The 22201-nt window shown below is 38.8% G+C and overlaps 1 protein-coding gene across 2 annotated transcripts in view; it reads left to right on the forward strand.

Moving 5' to 3' along the window:
- Positions 1-4078: 4078 nt before the first annotated feature.
- The window catches only part of LOC138638954 (nuclear receptor subfamily 2 group F member 5-like), a 38441-nt gene continuing 20318 nt past the window's right edge, over positions 4079-22201 (forward strand). Inside the window, exons 1-2 of one of the 2 annotated variants that reach the window (XM_069728723.1) lie at positions 4079-4728; positions 4995-5766. In XM_069728723.1, coding sequence (XP_069584824.1) covers positions 5373-5766 — 394 coding nt within the window. In that variant the 5' untranslated portion in view covers positions 4079-4728; positions 4995-5372. The remainder of the gene's footprint in view (positions 4729-4994; positions 5767-22201) is intronic. The other variant, XM_069728721.1, reaches the window with a different exon arrangement.

A 22201-nucleotide genomic window follows, 5' to 3' on the forward strand; every position in this document is an offset into this window, starting at 1 on the left:
AACGCAGGGGTAGGGGAGTTGTTGTTTAGTGTCCGCGAGTTGCTTTCACGGTTGGGAGGCGTTAGGTCGGTGCCACCACCGTGGGCGGCGTGGGTGGGTGCCACGGAGTTAGGTCTAGGAGGGTCTGGAGGGGGTTCGGCGGCACCAAGTAGGCCGTCAGAGCCCGTTTCGGTGTCAGTGCAGACTGAGAAGGAGAAGGAAGGCGGAATTCGTTTAGACGATAAAGCGCGGGGCGAGGTTTACATTTGTTTTGAGGGGCCGCTGGGGGCTCATTTAAAAAAAGAAGTCAGGAAGAAGATTTGGAAGAACGAGTACGTGGAGATCTTCTCGCTCCTTCCGTTGGAGAAATTTAATTTAGATAAGAGCAAGAAAGAGGACAGTAAGAAGGAGGACGAGGAGAAGCGGAGATGGCGTCTCATTCCTCAGACGTTCGTGAATTAGTTGCAAACATTTGCGATTTTTGGCAAGCGTGGTCGGCGAGAAGGCTCCTGAAAACTGTTCAGCATTATTTTGTTATATGGATTCGATAGGGGAGGCACACAGGGCATACGGGGGCCAGGCTTGGCTCCGGTATGACGAGCAGTTTAGACAGAGGAAGGCGGTTCGTCCGTCGATTAGATGGGATCAGAAGGACATCGGTTTATGGTTGTGGGTTATGGCGCCGACGAAATTCGGCCATTCCTTTCAAGGCGGGGCCGGAACTGTCGCAAGGAAGTTCCTCAGGTTCAGGGGGTCAGTCCGGACAATCGGGAGGTCAGAAGCACGGGTTGTGCTGGCAGTTTAATGGCGGCCAGTGCAAATTCGGAGCTACCTGTAAGTTTAAACATGCGTGCTCGCACTGCAGCGGTTCTTCCCATGGCGCCGCCAAGTGCTTCAAGAAAAAAGGAAAACCAGAGGGCAATTCAAAAGGGGGTGACGCCAGTGAAGCTGGACGCAATGGTCCCCTATCTAAATAGGTTCCTGGATAGGGAAAAGGTGGAGTTGTTGTTGTTGGGTTTTAGGGATGGTATTCGTATACCTGCTCCGCCTTTTGGTATCCCTCAGGTTTTGAAGAATTTGAGATCAGCTGAGTTACACGCGGCGGTGGTCTCGGATAAATTGCATAAGGAGGTTTCGTTGGGGAGAATGTCTGGGCCTTTTCCCGTTCCACCACTAGAGGATTTGGTAGTTTCGCCATTGGGTGTGGTTCCGAAGAAGGAACCAAACAAATTCAGGCTGATTCAGCATTTGTCTTACCCTAAGGGGAGGTCCAGAAATGACGGGATAGAACCAGAGCTTTGCTCTGTGGTTTATACGTCTTTTGACGAGGCTGCACTCTGGATGCGTAGTTGTGGGAGGGGCGCGCTGTTGGCTAATACCGATATTGAGTCGGCCTTTTGTTTATTGCCCGTTGATCCGGACACCGTGAGGCTGTTGGACTGTTATTGGAACGGCGGTTTTACGTGGATAGATGTTTGCTGATGGGTTGCTCGCTGTCTTGCGCATACTTTGAGGCTTTTATTTCCTTTCTTGAGTGGGTTGTTCGGGAGGTGTCGGGTTTGAATTCGGTCATTCACTATTTGGATTACTTTTTGTGCATCGGGCCGGGTCAGTCCGGATGTTGTGACATGGTCTTGAGGACAGTGATATGGGTAGCGGAACGCTTTGGTGTTCCGTTGGCGTCGGAGAAAACCGAGGGGCCATGCACAAGTCTTTCGTTCCTGGGCATTGTTATTGACTCGGTTAACTGGGAGTTTCGGTTACCTGAAGAAAAAGTGGTCGGATTGAGAAGCGAAGTGGCTCGGGCGCGTCGCTTGAAAAAGTTACCGTTGCGGGAGGTTCAGTCCCTCCTCGGTAAATTGAATTTTGCCTGCAGGATCATCCCGATGGGGAGGTTTTTTCGAGGAGGCTAGCCGGCGCCACGCCAGGGGTTAAAGCCCCACATCATTTTGTTCGCCTGTCTAGCGAGCATAAGGCTGATTTGGAGGTGTGGGACAGTTTTTTGGCACAATATAATGGCCGTTCGTTGTTGATGGAGGACGTGGTGGGCAACGCTGATCTGGATTTGTTTACCGATGCTTTGGGCGGTGTTGGTTTTGGTGCCTTTTTTGGTGGCCGGTGGTGTGCCACTAGGTGGCCTGACGAGTGGTTTGCGTCAGGCTTGGTGAAGAATGTCACTTTGTTGGAAATCTTTCCTATCCTGGTTGCAGTTTACTTGTGGAAGGAGGATTTGCGCAATCGGAGGGTTCGTTTTAATTGTGACAATATGGCAGTTGTGTGTGTCATAAACAGTTTGATGGCTTCTTCTCCTCCGGTTATCAGGGTTCTCCGTCAGTTGGTGTTGTTTTGCATGTCTATCAATGTGTACATTACGGCGGCTCATATCCCCGGAGTGGAGAATTCTGTGGCTGACTCTTTGTCTCGGTTTCAGTGGGAACGGTTTCGGTCTCTGGCCCGGGATGCGGAGGAGACGGGTCTGGACTGCCCGCCGGAGCTTTGGGGCAGGCATGTACTACGGAGGACAGAGAATGAACTTCAATCCAATATTGCAGCCAGCATGCAGCCAGCGGGTAAGGAAAGGGTGAATCAAACACCCAAACCCCCCCCCCCAATGGCTGAAGATTGTTCCCTCCAAATTCAGGTGACAGTGTCCCTTTAATGTCTGAAGACAATGGAAACTGTAATGCCCGGATTACAGTTGCTGTGATTATCAGAGTTTGTATCATGCCAGAGCAGAGCTATGCGGACGGAGGGAAGTGACTGTACTTGCTCCATCAGTGGCGTATCGTCCGCCATATAGAAAAACAGAAAGGAGCACAGGCAGTATACACATTGTTACATTGCAGCTGTACTTCGCTGCTGACAAAATAAAAAAAAATACTATAATGTAATTTGTAGAAAAAAACATTCTCTGTACAAGCTCCCCAGAATATATTAGCGCTCCATAATCCATAAGGAAAAGATTTTTAAAAAAGTAGAAACACGTGACCCCCAAATATTTAGCTGGAGTGGTGAAAAGGGCATTACTACGGGGCACTGAATATTTCTGGGGGGCTTTGAAACATTCCAATGATTTTGTTCTAGTATTTACTTGGATGCAAAAGCCTTTGTAAGAGATACAGGACTGAACATATATGAGGCTCTTGTATCCCTATTCTTTAACCCTTTCTAGGCTTCTCTGAGCATTTCTGGGCTGAGCAAGGCCTTTTCAATCCATAACACAGCATATTTTATTTATATTTTTCATTTATTTTCCATTATTTCTTTTACACTTTTATGTCTTTTTAGTCCTATTTTACTCTTTATTATTTATTTTTATTTTCTGTTTTATGCATATTATTATTTCTTCTTTTTTCTGTTTTACCATTATCTATTATTTCAATTTTCTAGTTTATTATTACTGTATGTTTTAGGATTTCTATTGTTTCCTCCATGGTTTTCTATTTATTTTCTTTTTCACATTTCTATTTTATTATTTCTACCTAATTATTATTTGTATTTTATGATGTTTTAGGATTTTTTTTCTGTTCTCTTTCCTTTTTTTTAATATTCTACGTTTATTTCCAGTTATTTCTCCAGTATTTTCACCTTCTGCTGTTGTATATGGTGTTTTAGCATTTTGCTAGCTATTGATTACATTTTTTTTAGAATTTCAAGGAAAATTTGCTAAGCATTTGTGTCTTCTTTTGTCTTAAGGCCAGTCTCACATGTCCAGATAATTCCGGTACCGGAGAAAACGGTACCAGAGTTATCCGTGTCCGTGTGTCCGTGTGCTCACATAGGCCATCCGTGTGATGTCCGTGAGTACGTTTTTAGGGTCCATGTGCTGTCCGTATGCTGTACGTGTGCTGTACATGTGTCCGTGTATTGCAACAATTTTTACAATTTTAACCCTATGACAGGAAAAACGCACACGGACAGCTCACGGATGGCACACGGACAGCATCCGTCTGCGGTACGTGTTTACACTGACCCATTGACCCAATGGGTCCGTGTGATCCGTGCGCTCCCACGAACACTGACATGTCTCTGTGTTTTGCAAACGGACACACGGTCCGTGAAAACATGCTGACATGTGCAGAGACACATTTATTTTAATGTGTCTACGTGCGTCAGTGTCTCCGGTACGTGAGGAAACTGTCACCACACGTACCGGAGCCACTGATGTGTGAAACCGGCCTAAGGCTGCGCCGAATCTCTCTGTTCGGAGATGAAGCTCTCTCTCCACATTGCTGGCATGCTCTCCCATCCAATTTTTTACATTTTTTTGCCGTTATTTTTGCAATTTTTCCCAAATGTAACTGTTCATTTCAGAGAAAGACCCCTAGCAGGTGAGCGGAGGAAACAAGGCAGCAAGACACAGCCACTGCCAGTAGTCAAGCCCCCCTATTGCCATCCAGCCCCCTCTATCTGTGAGCCAATAACCGCAGGTTCGTCCCAGCTCGCTGTGAAGTCAGAGCACAGCCCCATGTGTGTCCTGATTAGGAGATCTCCATGGACACAGTGTGAATGGGACTTACTGTCAGAGTTCACTGCAGCAGAGGGACATGCACACTCACAGGAGGCTCTAGAGGAGGGAAGGGGCTGTCTCTTACCCAAAGGCGAAATCTGTGTCACTTTTCAAACTTCTTCCAAGCTATTCACTCGCCTTGGTGTGCAAGTTGCGGTAGCATTGTCCTCTATAGGAGAAAGTCAGCATTTCTATAGAAGTGACTAAACCCGATCGATCACACAGGAGGCAGATTGTGCGTAAGTAGCCACCTATATATTCTCATCTATCGTCTAATACTGTTTCATGCACAAAAAAGCTATTTTATTGTATTTGCAAATGTGAAAAATTTCAAAAATGCCTTTATAATGTTCAGTTCGAAATTTTTTGAATTTTTTTATCATCGCGCTGCAGAATATATCTTTCATTTTTTATTTAAAAAATGTCTGCCTTTCCTTTTTTGTGTGTAATGTTTTTGTTGTTTTTTTGTCATGTTAATTTTTCTCTTTTTTTTTTGTTCTTGTAGGCAAAGCCAATTTTTCTTTTCTCCCCTCGCATATAAAGGTTTGTTGTAGAAGACACACATGGACATTAGTGCTGTGAGTGCATGACTAATCTCTCTCCCTCCCTGGAAGGAGGATCTGAAGGCACGCTTGGTCTTCCTGTTTTCTTGGAGGGATATCTGGACTCTGGACACAGCGTGGGGCAGCGTGCAATCTGGATCAGAGGAGATATATACAGATATATATTTTCCTAAAGCAGAGAGGCGGCCTCTCCGCACCCATTTTCTCTTCCATTTGCTATTGCGCTGGGTAAACTTTGCCCACTTTTCCTGGCCACCCTCCTAGCTTGGGCTGTTGCTGCTGATTGTGGAGCTGTGGATCTCAGCTTTTGATACAGTATTATGGCCATGGTGGTTAATCCTTGGCAGGAAGACATCCCAGGGGTGGTAGCCTCTCAGGTGAGCAATCCACCTGGGTTGTGCAATCAAGACCCTGGGGGCACACCTCAAACGCCAAGCACACCTAAAGGAGTGGTCCCAGGTCAGGACCCCGTCCATTCAGGGGACAAAGGAGTTCCCAACGTGGACTGTATGGTGTGTGGGGACAAATCAAGTGGCAAGCACTATGGTCAGTTCACCTGCGAAGGGTGCAAGAGCTTCTTTAAGAGATCAGTCCGAAGGAACCTCACCTACACTTGTAGGGGCAACAGAGACTGTCCGATAGACCAACATCATAGGAACCAGTGCCAATACTGCCGACTAAAGAAGTGCCTAAAAGTTGGCATGAGGAGAGAAGGTGAGTCCTGGCATGGTCTGGGTAGGGTCATACTGGTCACGATTTAGAACCCTGTGGTGGGTTCTGATGTTCTCCTTTTTCCAGACAACCTAAATTGTCTCCAATTTTTTTTCAATTTTTATTGTCTTTTTTGTACTTTACTAGTTGTTCATAGAAAACTAAAAACAAAAAAAGATACAATTCCCTAGAATTTTTTTTTAAAATGTAAAAATAAATACATAAAATAGAAATAAATCAAATGTCAAAGTATTTGAAACATAGCAAAAGATAAAAATCTACGACTTTCACGACAATTTACTGTATCTATTAATTAATAGCATTAAAAAGGGCAATCAGAGCGGCATAAATGAGTGCGCCGACCTCCTTAACAAGTAAAAAATAAATGACTTCACAGTCACTTGGAAAATTAGATGACAGAGAAAAAATATATTAGTTTTTGGTAAATAATACAGACTTAATAACTGAACATTTTAACAAACTTGTAGAATTTGGATATTGAAATTGGATGTAAGGTGAGACTGCAAAGAATGGAAATATAATGCAATGTTACTATAAGACTTAAATAAATAATAATAAAAATATATATTTTTTATTTATTTAATATATACGGCATGTACAAATAAATATTTAATATTTTTTATTTATTTATGGGTGTATGAATATATGTGTGTGTAGTTATATATCAATATATACATATATATATACACACTAATTTCTATGTAGGCATGTATATATATATGTATTAGGTTGTTACTGCGATTAAAAAAATGTCTACATCCTATTAATATGTTCTGGCTAAGATGTCTTTCCCATCTGTCCAGATTCATTCCCAGTGTTGTGGTTCCACTAATTGAGGAAAGCTACAAATCTAGCTGTTCCTAAGTGATGCATAAAGAATGGGGATAATCTTAGTTATGATGACGCCTTTTAATGGCTAACAAAAATAAATTATGTTACTTAATGTTAATCGTGAGAAGGGGCAAGTGAATATTAGCATTAGTCCCACACATTCTTAAAAATAAAATAAACTTTATTAAGTTATGTCATAAGACCTAGTCTGTTGTGAATGTGAACTGTTAGGATTTAAAATGATAGTTTATGTAAAAAAAAAAAAAGTTCCATAAGTGGAATAATCTGGTCTAGCAGCATTCCTGTTCAGTTTATCAGAATTGTTATGTGTATACAGAGATAAGAATGAACACACACACACATGCACACACACTACATGTACACACAGACATATATATAAATATATATACACACGCATACACACTACATATACACACACATACATACATACACACACTACATGTACACACAGACATATATATATATATATATATATATATATATATATATATATACAAAAACATACACACTACATATACACACACAAACATACATACACACACTGCATGTACACACAGACATATATATATCTATATATACACACACATGCACACTACATATACACACACATACACACTACATATACACACACATACATACATACACACACTACATGTACACACAGACATATATAGATATCTATATATACACACGCATACACACTACATATACACACACATACATACATACATACACACACTACATGTACACACAGACATATATATATCTATATATACACACGCATACACACTACATATACACACACATACATTCACACACTGCATGTACACACAGACATATATATATCTATATATACACACACATACACACTACATATACACACACATACATACATACATACACACACACACTACATGTACACACAGACATATATATGTATCTATATATACACACACATACACACTACATATACACACACATACATACATACACACACTGCATGTACACACAGACATATATATATCTACATATACACACACATACATACATACACACACAGTGCATGTACACAGACATATAGATCTATATCTACACACACATACACACTACATATACACACATACATACACACACACTACATGTACACAGACATATATATATATATATATATATATACACACATACACACTACATATACACACACATACATACATACACACACTACATGTACACAGACATATATATATATATATATATATACACACATACACACTACATATACACACACATACATACATACACACACTACATGTACATACAGACATATATGTATATCTATATATATATACACACACATACACACTACATATACACACACATACATACACACTAGATGTACACACAGACATATATCTATATATACACACACATACACACTACATATACACGCACATACATACACACACACTGCATGTACACACAGACATATATATATCTATATATACACACACATACACACTACATATACACACACAAACATACATACACACACACACTACATGTACACACAGACATATATATCTAAATATTCACACATACAAAATATACACACATACACAAACTTATACGTACACTAAACATACAAATAGACTTTACACATTCATGGTTACACACACACATATATACACACACACACATATATCTATATATACACACACTTACTACATATACACACATATGCAAACATACTTACACTAAACAGATACCATGCACACTACACACAGAGACACATATATGTACACACACTACATATACACACTGTACAAACACATGTATACAAACATAAACACATGCTACATATACACATCAGCACACTGAACACACATATACACATACAGTGCACATAGTAGACACTACACAACATGCATACACTGTGCACACTCTGTGCTACATGCACACAGAACAGTAGCACACTACACACTGTCTTGTGTTGCAGATGTTTAGTGTCATCTCTGTAGCTGCACCACAACCTTGAGAAATAAATTGTGATTGTTATGTCATAGAAAGCGTGTACCTGCCCCATGGGAAATCTCAGCTCCCTCTGCCCATCTATTCCCTTCATTATATCTCAGCAAAGATATTTATCTTGCTATTGTCCCTAAGTAAATCTTATCATAGATGTAACGTTGTAATAGGATTCTGTATTGTGAATATTTGTACTCTTTGTTGCTGTGGTTATTTGTAATTTGGCTTTTGAGTACATGCTTAATTAATAGATAAATGAATATATGTGGATAGAAAATAGGAATGGAGAGGACCAAGGGAAATAAATATATGATAGATATATAGATAATATATAGATAATAGATAGATGATAGATAAATAGATAATAGCTAGATAGATAATAGATCGATATATAGATACTAGGTATATAATAAATGAATAGATATATAATAGATAGAAACAGAGATAGATAATAGATAGATATAGATAGATAGATAATAGATAGATAATAGATGATAGCTAATAGATAGAGAGATAATAAATGATAGATACATAGAGATAGATAGATAGATAGATAGATAGATAATAGATGGATAATATATAGATCATACATAAATAGATAATAAAAAGATAATATTTAGAAGATAGATAAATAGATGATAGATAAATAATAGATAGATAATTTATAGATAGTAGATAGATAATAGCTAGTAGATAGGTAGATAATAGATAGAAAATAGATAGATGATAGATAGATAGATAGATAGATAATAGATAGATGGATAATAGATATATGATAGATAGATAGATGATAGATAATAGATGGATGATAGATAGAGTATAGATAATAGATAGATAACAGACATATGAGAGATAGATGCTAGATAACAGAGCGATAATAGATGATTAATAGATAATAGATGATAGATAGATAGATAGATTTATGATAGATAATAGATAATAGATATATGAGAGATAGATGATAGATAATAGATAGATAGATAGATAATAGATATATAGATAGATCATTGATAGATAATAAATAGATAGATAAAAGATAGATAGATAGATGATTGATAGATAAAAGATAGATAGATGATAGATAGATAGATAGATAGATAGATAGATAGATGATTAATACATTGAAAGATAGATAGATATATAGATAGATAATAGATGGATAATATATAGATAATAGATAAATAGATAATAGATAGATAATAGAAGATAGATAGATAGATAGATAAATAGATGATAGATAGATAATATATAGAAGATAGATAAATAGATGATAGATAGATAGATAATAGATAAATAGATAGATAATTTATAGATAGTAGATAGATAGATAATAGCTAGTAGATAGGTAGATTCTAGATAGAAAATAGATAGATGATAGATAGATAGATAGATGGATAATAGATATATGACAGATAGGTGATAGATAATAGATGATAAATAGATAATAGATAGATGATAGACATATGAGAGATAGATGATAGATAATAGATCGATAATAGATGATTAATAGATAATAGATGATAAATAGATAGATAATAGATAATAGAAATATAGATAGATAATAGATAGATAATTCATAGATGATAGATAGATAGATAGATAGATAGATAGATAGATAGGTAGATAGATAGATAGATTCAAAAAAAGGAAAGCAGCACAGCAAAATTGAAAAAATGCTTGAGAAAGGATATCACATCCGAAACGTTGCCACGCCGTTCAGGCATTAAAGTCCACTTTTTTCAATTTAGCTGTGCTGCTTTCCTTTTTTTTGAATCTACCATTGGTGACCATTGGATTGCTGGTGAGGAGAGCTTTGCATGCTTTGTAAGGTAGTATCTGATGCTGTTCCAATTTTTTTCATATAGATAGATAGATAGATATGGGATCAATAGATGACAGATAGATAATAAATAGATAGACAAGTAATATTAGGTAGTCAGTAATTGTGGAGCATCTGTGCTCTCATAGTACCTAGACCCGACATCTTCAGCCAAGATTTCCTCACTTGTTCTACAAATAGTCCTGAATATATATATATATATATATATATATATATATATATATATCCGTGTTCACACTGACAGCTGTTGCAGCTACTGAGTTTCCATCCACGTGAAGTATTCCAGCATTGTGCTCACGTTATGAATAAGTCATGGACACACTAATGTAACATGTGTCCCATGTGATTGTACATGAGACTCCTGATTGTTATCTAGGAACCTCTCTCCGTGCTGCTGCTCCTCTCCGGATCTTACATCTCCTCTTATCCTTCCTTGAAATTTAGTCAAAAATCATTTCTACATTTTGTCACAAAAACAACTCAATTCATCCCATTTTGCAAATAACGTCTGTCATACAGTAGTAACGAGACACTAAAATAATATCAATTTTTGGAAAGTCAAATCTAATCCAATTATGGTTTTATTATTATTAAAATTCTCTTTAAAAATGATTGCAACAGTGGGAAGAACAATACAAATTCCACAATATTCAGAGTTCTGATTTATGACTATTTTGGTATTATGTTCTTATAAGACACCTTTTTTCTTTTTCAATTACTTTTTTATTATTTTAATTTTTTTATTTCTTTAGAATTATTTTTTATTTTGGTCAGCAATCTTTTAAACAAATTGACATGGATGTCATGTAGAGTTAAAATATTCAGAGGAGTAAAGATTTTGCCTTTTTTATATTAAAGTTGTAACAGGCAAATTTCATTTGCCTATATATATGCTTTTTTTTAATCAATTTTGTTTTATAATCTTTTTCATGTTTTTACCATTCTGCATGATGTCATAACGATTTCCAAATAGTTGTGACTGATTTCTAGGGGGAATTAGCTAGTATTTTTTTTTAACAACTAAAACTTTTTTCGAACTGTGAATATTTCATGATTATATCTTTAATTGGAAAAAAAAAGAAATCATAGATAATCTAAGCTGTTTTTTTTTGTTGTTATTTTTGACTCTTGCTAAAATAACCACCTACATCATATCCAGTAGGCAAGTTATTGATGTAAGGAAAAATTCCCTGGGAAATTTGTCTTTTTTGTAAGATCCCCCATTGCTCCTGCCAAGTATCAGTATCTTAAAATCTGCCCAAAATAACAGCCATTCAAAGGCAAGGACAAAAGTAGGGGTGAGTTACGATTGAGAACTCTCTCCTGTGATCCAACACTACGCATTGGTGATCTGTTTACAAAATTGGGATTAGGCATCTGGTAGCATCTCCAAACATCCACTAAAATTTCAAGTAATTGACTTATCTTGTGTCACGTTTGGTCTTTTTGATACAGGAACAAAAATGTCTTACCAAACCAAAGCAAAAATAGTAGCTAAAACACAGTAAAAACAGAAACAACAACTAATAACTAAACAATAATAATAAAAAAGTAATAATTAAAAGAAAGAAATGAAAAAGTAACATTTTCTGATTTTGTTTTAATTAACTGATGGGCTACAACTTCCAGTAAAATAACATAAAAGTAGAAGTAAATTAAAATTTAGACTCTAAACCAGTGGAAATACAATAAAAAAAAAAAGTAAATAGTTTGAGCATTGGCTTAAATTTTCTAAAAGATAGAGTTAGCAATCTCTGTAATCTGATCCTCGGTGGGAAAAAAAAAAGAAAGAAACTGCCTCCAGTCCACAAAGGGTTAATGAGCCATGTCACCCGATCCTTACTCTAAACACCTTGCACAATGTTAGAAAGGTCAGCCCTTCACAGGACACTGGCATGTTGAGAAAGTATGTTGATTGACATGAAAAATAGTTTGACAGTTTTGAAACTTTTTGCAATCAATTTTTGTCGGTCCTGAAAGCCCGTGGTGAATTCTTTTCATCTTACCATGTCATAAAAAAAAGCAAATGTGACCAGAGGAGATAAACTCTACTAGCTGAAAGTCTTGATTTTCTGGAGATGAACAATGTTTAATTTCGAAACAAAGACAATGACTGAACGGTGAAAGATCAGTCAACGTGAATATACTCTACATGACCGATTAAAATGACTCATCTTGAGCTGTCAAGGAGCAAAAAAATGAGTTCTCTAAAACTTTTTAGATTTAGATTTATTTTGTTTTACAATTTTTTTTTATTTATTTTCATTTTTTTTTTGTTTTATAATGTTTCACAAATTTAAGAATGTAATACAAATTAATTGATTAGAAATTATAACTAGGGGTTGAGATTAGAGATATTTTAAAGTTTTTAGTGCACTTTTTTGAAGCCAAAGCCAGATTCCTTTTGAATTCATTTCTGGCTTTGGTTATAAAAAATTGCATAAAAAAAAAATTGTTTCTGCAAAAAATGCTGTGTGTGAAGCTGTCCATAGAGGGATAAAAGAGAGTCTTTGCAAATAAATATGTATGTTGTAGTATGCAAAGAAAGTAAAGTAGATAATTCTCCGAAACGTTACTAGTAAGTTCAACCGGAGTAGAGACCAATGGAAAAGGCATACTTAAAACGCCAGATACTATAGATCGTTTTGAGTGATTAAAAGTCAACTGAAAAATACTAAAATAAAGGATAGAACAGAAGATAGCGTTATACTGATATATCTCATTTAAAGCCCCCTCCGGCCCACCCACTCATAGCGAGCAGAAGCTTTCCGAATATGTCAGCAGAAGAATGTAGCAGTAGATTTTCAGTGTAGAATCCAACAATTGTACCAAGCTTAGCCCGGCTTCTTTCTAAAGAGCTTGTCAAAGTGGCACAATAGAATCTACAGTACGTATCAAAATTCCTGAGCAGCGAGAGATGAGGAAATTGCTCTGGTACGAAAACAACAGCCAGGGTATGACTTTTTTTTTTTCTTTCGAAGATGATGTCTCAATTTAGTAGATAACGGGCTTAATGGTGACAATAATAATGTCATTATTCGTTATCTAGGGGCTAGATTTAGAATCTGACAGCTCAAAACGATTTAACATCATGGCCAATTTCTATTTTGACCATAGAAAAAAATAAAAAAAAATTGACGAAAGTTGTAAATGTATATGGAAGATCAAGATGAGAGTGTCTGATTGGACATAAGAGGTCCCTGACTTGTTAGGTTGGATTCAAACCTATTATGCTAGACAACACAGTTATAGAAGATATTGGAAAATTGAACCAGTATTGCAGCAAAAAAACCAAAACTGAATGGAACAATTTTTGTACATCTCAAGTTGACTATCCAAGGTGACATGATCCACCAATATCTCCATGGTTGGTAATTCTCATTGTGGCATATTAAGATCTCCTATTGGTTAGAAGCGTTCCTTAGTTCTCCAGTACCCCAAAACAATACCATCCAAGAGTACATGGTAAGAAGATGACTTTAGGAGGCTCAAGCTAGACAAAGCTTTGTTTTGAGATTTGATTTAAGGTAGTCAAAAATTATAAAATTTACTGAAAACTTTTCAAAACATTTTTATGGTTCTTTCCAGACAAGTGTCTCAATATCCAACAATATCAAACATTCATTGAAATTGGTGAAAACCTTTATGAGTACCTATTCTCGGTATAGCCAGTCAATTTCTCCCCTCTCAAAATGTGTCAGTAAGATGCATGGATATATCAGGCAAAGTGCTGCCCACTACATTTTTTATGTTAGCATGCAATACATGATCGTCGTTTGGTCACTGGTTATTCAAGATGAACGAAACTACCGGCATCCCCAACTCCTCTTTTTATTAACCAGCCTGGCGCAGCATCATCTTGCGATGTGACACACACACAATGTTGTAACTGGTCAGCTAAATTAACAGAGGATCTGAGAATACCGGCAAGTATGGCTCCCGTCCGGAAATACTCAATTGGCCAGTCAATCAAAGTCCTGCTAATCGATTGCTCCGGGCAGTGATCAGGAACGATTGTTGACATGAATGATCATATGGGCAATTATATCTATGGCCAGCTCTATCTTTTGGCTCAAATGCTCTACTAACACTTGCCTCAAATGACCATCTGTTAAAATAATTTTGCAACACGTTGGAAAGTCGTTTCCACAGACATCTGCCAATTTCATCTGTCAAAAACGTCTGTTTTCATTCTTAAACCATGACAATTATTTTTACTCTTCCTAGACTTGCTAGTTTTGTGAAAGAACATTTATTTTTTATTATGCGACTATATACCCACAACATAGTAGCCTGGTCCTGCAGGCAGGTCCATATAACTTTGTATAACTTTGTAATAATGTGTAAATCCATTCAATGAAATACCGATAAGGGCCTTTGTAGAAATACAGATAAGCTGCCCGTACTCAGAAATGATCCCAAAAGTTGATCGGTGCTCGTTAATGACCAATTTTATATAGCAATAATTGGGTTGGGCGTTCCTACGTTCCTCATTTCATTATTTTTGGCTGCACTTCCCTAATGACCCAGTGATAACAGATGTGATAAGCTGACAAATTAGCATTTGATCATTTGTCGGCTGATCTCTGAATATCCTTACATGTGGCAGAGATCGAACATGGTACAATTTTGCAACTTACATCCATATAAGCTTAGAACATTAAAAAAAACACCAACACTCTTTTGGTTCTTGTCGCACAAGAAACATGTCTTTTTTTAATTGTTCTATGCCGATATGGATGTAATTTGGAATTTTTAACATGTATCAATAAAGGAGATCTTCTCCTCATGCACCAGACAAGACTTGAATTAGGCATTACCGGCTAACTGGATTTTGTTTCTTAAGAGATCGGACCACTGTAGCATGAATAGTAAATATCTATAAGGGAATATTTGACATGTAAATATATGACCCTTAAAAACAATTTATGCATTGAGGTGTCAGGAGAGAGCTATCAGACGAAACGATCGGCCGAACGATCGGCTGACATCTTATCTATTGTGTTTGGGGCCACTTAGGCCAGGTTTCAGGTTTAGGTGACTATATTTAACAGTACATATATAAACCATTATGTCTAAACTTACAGCATCATAAGCGTATATGAGGCTATGAGTTTAGGTCTGTCGACCCAAGGTTGGCATGGGTATTGTTGTCTGTAAATGGACCATAAAATATGGCCATTTGAACCCAGCTTTAAAGCTTTTTTTAACCTAGTCAATGACCAACCAAACCTATGGTGTTCCGATCTCTTAAGACCCTTAAAAACTATTTTTATTTATATCAAGTTTAAAATACACCAAAACAGAAAAGCTCCTTTTTACAGTGAGTGGATATACTATGTCACCCTTGGGTGTCAACCTACTCTGCTAGGCAGGGATTAGTGGATAGCCTAGGGTTGCATAGGCCTTATTGTGATATGACCTAGAATATTTTATCTTTCTTGATCCAGAATCATATTTTTCTTGTTTACATTGCTGCTTATATGTGTATTATCCAATGGTCATGCAAAAATAGGAGACATTGATATTATTTTCTGCTTCTGAACCAATTTAATGTATGTTCTATGTCGGGATAGCTGATATTGCAGGTTATCCGCTTAACAGCTTTGGCTACCTAGATACAGTATATTCACTCACTGGTATATAGTATATCCTATCATTTTGCTATTTTGGAGTATTTTTAATTTGATATACTGTACAGACCAAATGTTTGGACACATCTTCTTATTTAAAGATTTTTCTGTATTTTCATGGCTATAAAATTGTACATTCACACTGAAGGCATCAAAACTATGAATTAACACATGTGGAATTATATACTTAACAAAAAAGTGTGAAACAACTGAAAATATGTCTTATATTCTAGGCCCCCTTTTGCTTTGATGACTGCTTTGCACACTCTTGGCATTCTCTTGATGAGCTTCAAGAGGTAGTCACCGGGAGCTCTCTCCTCTATACATAGGAGGGCTCGCTCTGCGGAACACTCCTTTGTCCTCTATGAGAGGCTTATTTCACCGAGAATTAAAGCATCAACAGTCCAAAATCAGACATGTGGGATCCTTATCTCCTTAGTCAGGAGGCCCCCATAAACTTTTGACTGTCGTTTATACAAAGAGAAACCTTCAGGTATTACATCTAATTAGCTGTTCAGAGGAGAAAGGACCTGATATGACCTTACCTCTATAAAAATCAGGATAATCTTGTGAGAATCTGAGTTTCCCATATCAGCTCGTGGTTTACAAAATAACAATAGAACTCTTTAAAATGTCATTAATTATGAGCCGGTTTTGGTCCAGCCATACATCTTCTGGGTGTGGTAGGTTTATCCCATGGGAAAATAACACTGCTAATGCAACAATGCCCTCATAAAAATGAGCTTACATGTAACCATTTGACCGAACAAAAAAAATCATTTTGCATTAACTTAGTTTTCTCAAAATCTGTAAACAGATTTAAAAACATTTGAGATTGGATCATCTTCTATTAACGCTTCTGTCAGTAGCTAATTCTCTTCCACCGAAGCATAGCAGGTAATAGGTTAAACCATTAGACCATTTGCCAACATCTCATCAGCTCAGTGAGTGTCTAATATATTCAGGTCAGCTGACCTTTGTGGAAAATTACCATTTTATATCAGAGGAAGGGCCTAATTTGCACTGAAAATAAGCTTCTAGAGAGGAAAAACCTGGCTTTTATATACTGTGGGTGACACGAGTGATTATTACTACCATTATCCATATAATACTGGCATATTATGCTGTGTTACATGGATCATTCACTTATTCCTGCCACACAGGAGCTGGCAGTCTAATTTTCTTGTCGCAGAAACAAGATTCTATGCAATACTAAAAAGCCACTCTGTACTTGGCTATCAAAAGGATTTGTTCACTGCCAGATTACAAAATATTCTGGTTTGGTGAAAGAGTTATGGCTAGAATTAATGTTAGATAAATTATTCAGGTTGGAATTAAGGTAAGAGAAAGAGTTAGGCTTAGAGTTAAGATTAGAATTAAGGGTAGAGAAAGAGCTGGGTTATAGTTAGGGGTAGAATAAAGGGTAGAGAAAAAGTTGGGGTTAGAATTAAGGGTAGAAAAGGAGCTAGGGTTAAAATTAAGGCTAGCGAAAGAGTTACGGTTAGAATTAATATTAGAGAAATTGTTTGGGTTATAACTAAGGTAAGAAAAAGAGTTAGGGTTAGAATTAAGTGTAGACAAAGAGTTAGGGTTAGGGTTAAAATTAAGAGTGGAGAAAGAGTTAGGCTTAGAATTAGGTAACAGAAAGCGTTAGGGTTAGAGTCAGGGTTAGAATTAAGGGTAGAGAAAGAGGACTATACTTAGTGTTTGAAGTAATGCCAGTGAGAGAGTTGGGGTTAGAGTTAAAATTAAGGTTAGAGAAAGAGTTAGGGTTAGAGTTAGGGATAGAATTAATGCCAGAGAAAGAGTTAATGTTAAGGTTAGAGTTAAGAGTAGAGAGTTAGTGTTAGAGTTAGAGTTAAGAGTAGAGCAAGAGTTAGTGTTAGGGTTATGTTATGGCTGGCAATCCGGCAACACAGCGTGCAGTAATCAGCGCACATACAGAGATCTGGCAATAACCAAAAACAATAGGACGAGCTCTGAGACGTGGAATCTCTGTAGACTGCAGTACCTGATCTATCCTCACACAACTGTAAGCAGCAGTGGATTGCGCCTATCAACTACCTATGCAACTCGGCACTGCCTGAGGAGCTGACTAGCCTGAAGATAGAAATACAAGCCTGACTTACCTCAGAGAAATACCCCAAAGGAATAGGCAGCCCCCCACATATAATGACTGTTAGCAAGATGAAAAGACAAACGTAGGAATGAAATAGATTCAGCAAAGTGAGGCCCGATATTCTAGACAGAGCGAGGATAGCAAAGAGAACTATGCAGTCTACAAAAAACCCTAAAACGAAAACCACGCAAAGGGGCAAAAAGACCCACCGTGCCGAACTAACAGCACGGCGGTGCACCCCTTTGCTTCTCAGAGCTTCCAGCAAAAGATAATAGCAAGCTGGACAGAAAAAACAGAAAACAAACTAGAAGCACTTATCTAGCAGAGCAGCAGGCCCAAGGAAAGATGCAGTAGCTCAGATCCAACACTGGAACATTGACAAGGAGCAAGGAAGACAGACTCAGGTGGAGCTAAATAGCAAGGCAGCCAACGAGCTCACCAAAACACCTGAGGGAGGAAGCCCAGAGACTGCAATACCACTTGTGACCACAGAAGTGAACTCAGCCACAGAATTCACAACAGTACCCCCCCCTTGAGGAGGGGTCACCGAACCCTCACCAGAACCCCCAGGCCGACCAGGATGAGCCACATGAAAGGCACGAACAAGATCTGGGGCATGGACATCAGAGGCAAAAACCCAGGAATTATCTTCCTGAGCATAACCCTTCCATTTGACCAGATACTGGAGTTTCCGTCTAGAGACACGAGAATCCAAAATCTTCTCCACAATATACTCCAATTCCCCCTCCACCAAAACAGGGGCAGGAGGCTCCACAGATGGAACCATAGGTGCCACGTATCTCCTCAACAACGACCTATGGAATACATTATGTATGGAAAAGGAGTCTGGGAGGGTCAGACGAAAAGACACCGGATTGAGAATCTCAGAAATCCTATACGGACCAATAAAACGAGGTTTAAATTTAGGAGAGGAAACCTTCATAGGTATATGACGAGAAGATAACCAAACCAGATCCCCAACACGAAGTCGGGGTCCCACACGGCGTCTGCGATTAGCGAAAAGCTGAGCCTTCTCCTGGGACAAGGTCAAATTGTCCACTACCTGAGTCCAGATCTGCTGCAACCTGTCCACCACATAATCCACACCAGGACAGTCCGAAGACTCAACCTGTCCTGAAGAGAAACGAGGATGGAACCCAGAATTGCAGAAAAATGGAGAGACCAAGGTAGCCGAGCTGGCCCGATTATTAAGGGCGAACTCAGCCAACGGCAAAAATGACACCCAATCATCCTGGTCAGCGGAAACAAAACATCTCAGATATGTTTCCAAGGTCTGATTGGTTCGTTCGGTCTGGCCATTAGTCTGAGGATGGAAGGCCGAGGAAAAAGATAGGTCAATGCCCATCCTACCACAAAAGGCTCGCCAGAACCTCGAGACAAACTGGGAACCTCTGTCAGAAACAATATTCTCAGGAATGCCATGTAAACGAACCACATGCTGGAAGAACAAAGGCACCAAATCAGAGGAGGAAGGCAATTTAACCAAGGGCACCAGATGGACCATTTTAGAAAAGCGATCACAGACCACCCAAATGACCGACATTTTTTGAGAAACGGGAAGGTCAGAAATGAAATCCATCGAAATATGTGTCCAAGGCCTCTTCGGGACCGGCAAGGGCAAAAGCAACCCACTGGCACGTGAAAAGCAGGGCTTAGCCCTAGCACAAATTCCACAGGACTGCACAAAAGCACGCACATCCCGTGACAGAGATGGCCACCAGAAGGATCTAGCAACCAACTCCCTGGTACCAAAGATTCCTGGATGACCGGCCAGCACCGAACAATGAAGTTCAGAGATAACTTTACTAGTCCACCTATCAGGGACGAACAGTTTCTCGGCCGGACAACGATCAGGTTTATTAGCCTGAAATTTCTGCAACACTCTCCGCAAATCAGGGGAGATGGCAGACACAATGACTCCTTCCTTGAGGATACTCGCCGGCTCAGATAACCCCGGAGAGTCGGGCACAAAACTCCTAGACAGAGCATCCGCCTTCACATTTTTAGAGCCCGGAAGGTATGAAATCACAAAATCAAAACGAGCAAAAAATAACGACCAACGGGCCTGTCTAGGATTCAAGCGCTTGGCAGACTCAAGATAAGTAAGGTTCTTATGATCAGTCAAAACCACCACGCGATGCTTAGCACCCTCAAGCCAATGACGCCACTCCTCGAATGCCCACTTCATGGCCAGCAACTCTCGGTTGCCCACATCATAATTACGCTCAGCAGCAGAAAATTTCCTGGAAAAGAAAGCACATGGTTTGAACACTGAGCAACCAGAACCTCTCTGTGACAAAACCGCCCCTGCACCAATCTCAGAAGCATCAACCTCGACCTGGAACGGAAGAGAAACATCAGGTTGACACAACACAGGGGCACAGCAAAAACGACGCTTCAACTCCTGAAAAGCTTCCACGGCAGCAGAAGACCAATTAACCAAATCAGCACCCTTCTTGGTCAAATCGGTCAATGGTCTGGCAATGCTAGAAATATTACAGATGAAGCGACGATAAAAATTAGCAAAGCCCAGGAATTTCTGCAAACTTTTTAGAGATGTCGGCTGAGTCCAATCCTGGATGGCCTGAACCTTAACCGGATCCATCTCGATAGTAGAAGGGGAAAAGATGAACCCCAAAAATGAAACTTTCTGCACACCGAAGAGACACTTTGATCCCTTCACGAACAAGGAATTAGCACGCAGTACCTGGAAAACCATTCTGACTTGCTTCACATGAGACTCCCAATCATCTGAGAAGATCAAAATGTCATCCAAGTAAACAATCAAGAATTTATCCAGATACTCACGGAAAATGTCATGCATAAAAGACTGAAAAACAGATGGAGCATTGGCAAGTCCGAACGGCATCACCAGATACTCAAAATGACCCTCGGGCGTATTAAATGCCGTTTTCCATTCATCTCCCTGCCTGATTCTCACCAGATTATACGCACCACGAAGATCAATCTTAGTAAACCAACTAGCCCCCTTAATCCGAGCAAACAAGTCAGAAATCAATGGCAAGGGATACTGAAACTTAACAGTGATCTTATTAAGAAGGCGGTAATCAATACACGGTCATAGCGAACCATCCTTCTTGGCTACAAAAAAGAACCCTGCTCCCAATGGTGACGACGATGGGCGAATATGTCCCTTCTCCAGGGACTCCTTCACATAACTGCGCATAGCGGTGTGTTCAGGTACGGACAAATTAAATAAACGACCCTTAGGGAATTTACTACCAGGAATTAAATCGATAGCACAATCACAATTCCTATGCGGAGGTAGGGCATCAGACTTGGACTCTTCAAATACATCCTGAAAGTCCGACAAGAACTCTGGGATGTCAGAAGGAATGGATGACGAAATAGACAAAAATGGAACATCACCATGTACTCCCTGACAACCCCAGCTGGTTACCGACATAGAGTTCCAATCCAATACTGGATTATGGGTTTGTAGCCATGGCAACCCCAACACGACCACATCATGCAAATTATGCAGTACCAAAAAGCGAATAACTTCCTGATGTGCAGGAGCCATGCACATGGTCAGCTGGGCCCAGTACTGAGGCTTATTCTTGGCCAAAGGTGTAGCATCAATTCCTCTCAACGGAATAGGACACCGCAAAGGCTCCAAGAAAAATCCACAACGTTTAGCATAATCCAAATCCATCAGATTCAGGGCAGCGCCTGAATCCACAAACGCCATGACAGAATATGATGACAAAGAGCACATTAAGGTAATAGACAAAAGGAATTTGGACTGTACAGTACCAATAACGGCAGAGCTATCGAACCGCCTAGTGCGTTTAGGACAATTAGAAATAGCATGAGTAGAATCACCACAATAGAAACACAGTCTGTTCAGACGTCTGTGTTCGTGCCGTTCTACTTTAGTCATAGTCCTGTCGCACTGCATAGGCT

Source organism: Ranitomeya imitator, chromosome 1, assembly GCF_032444005.1.
Source record: "Ranitomeya imitator isolate aRanImi1 chromosome 1, aRanImi1.pri, whole genome shotgun sequence".
NCBI lineage: Eukaryota > Metazoa > Chordata > Amphibia > Anura > Dendrobatidae > Ranitomeya > Ranitomeya imitator.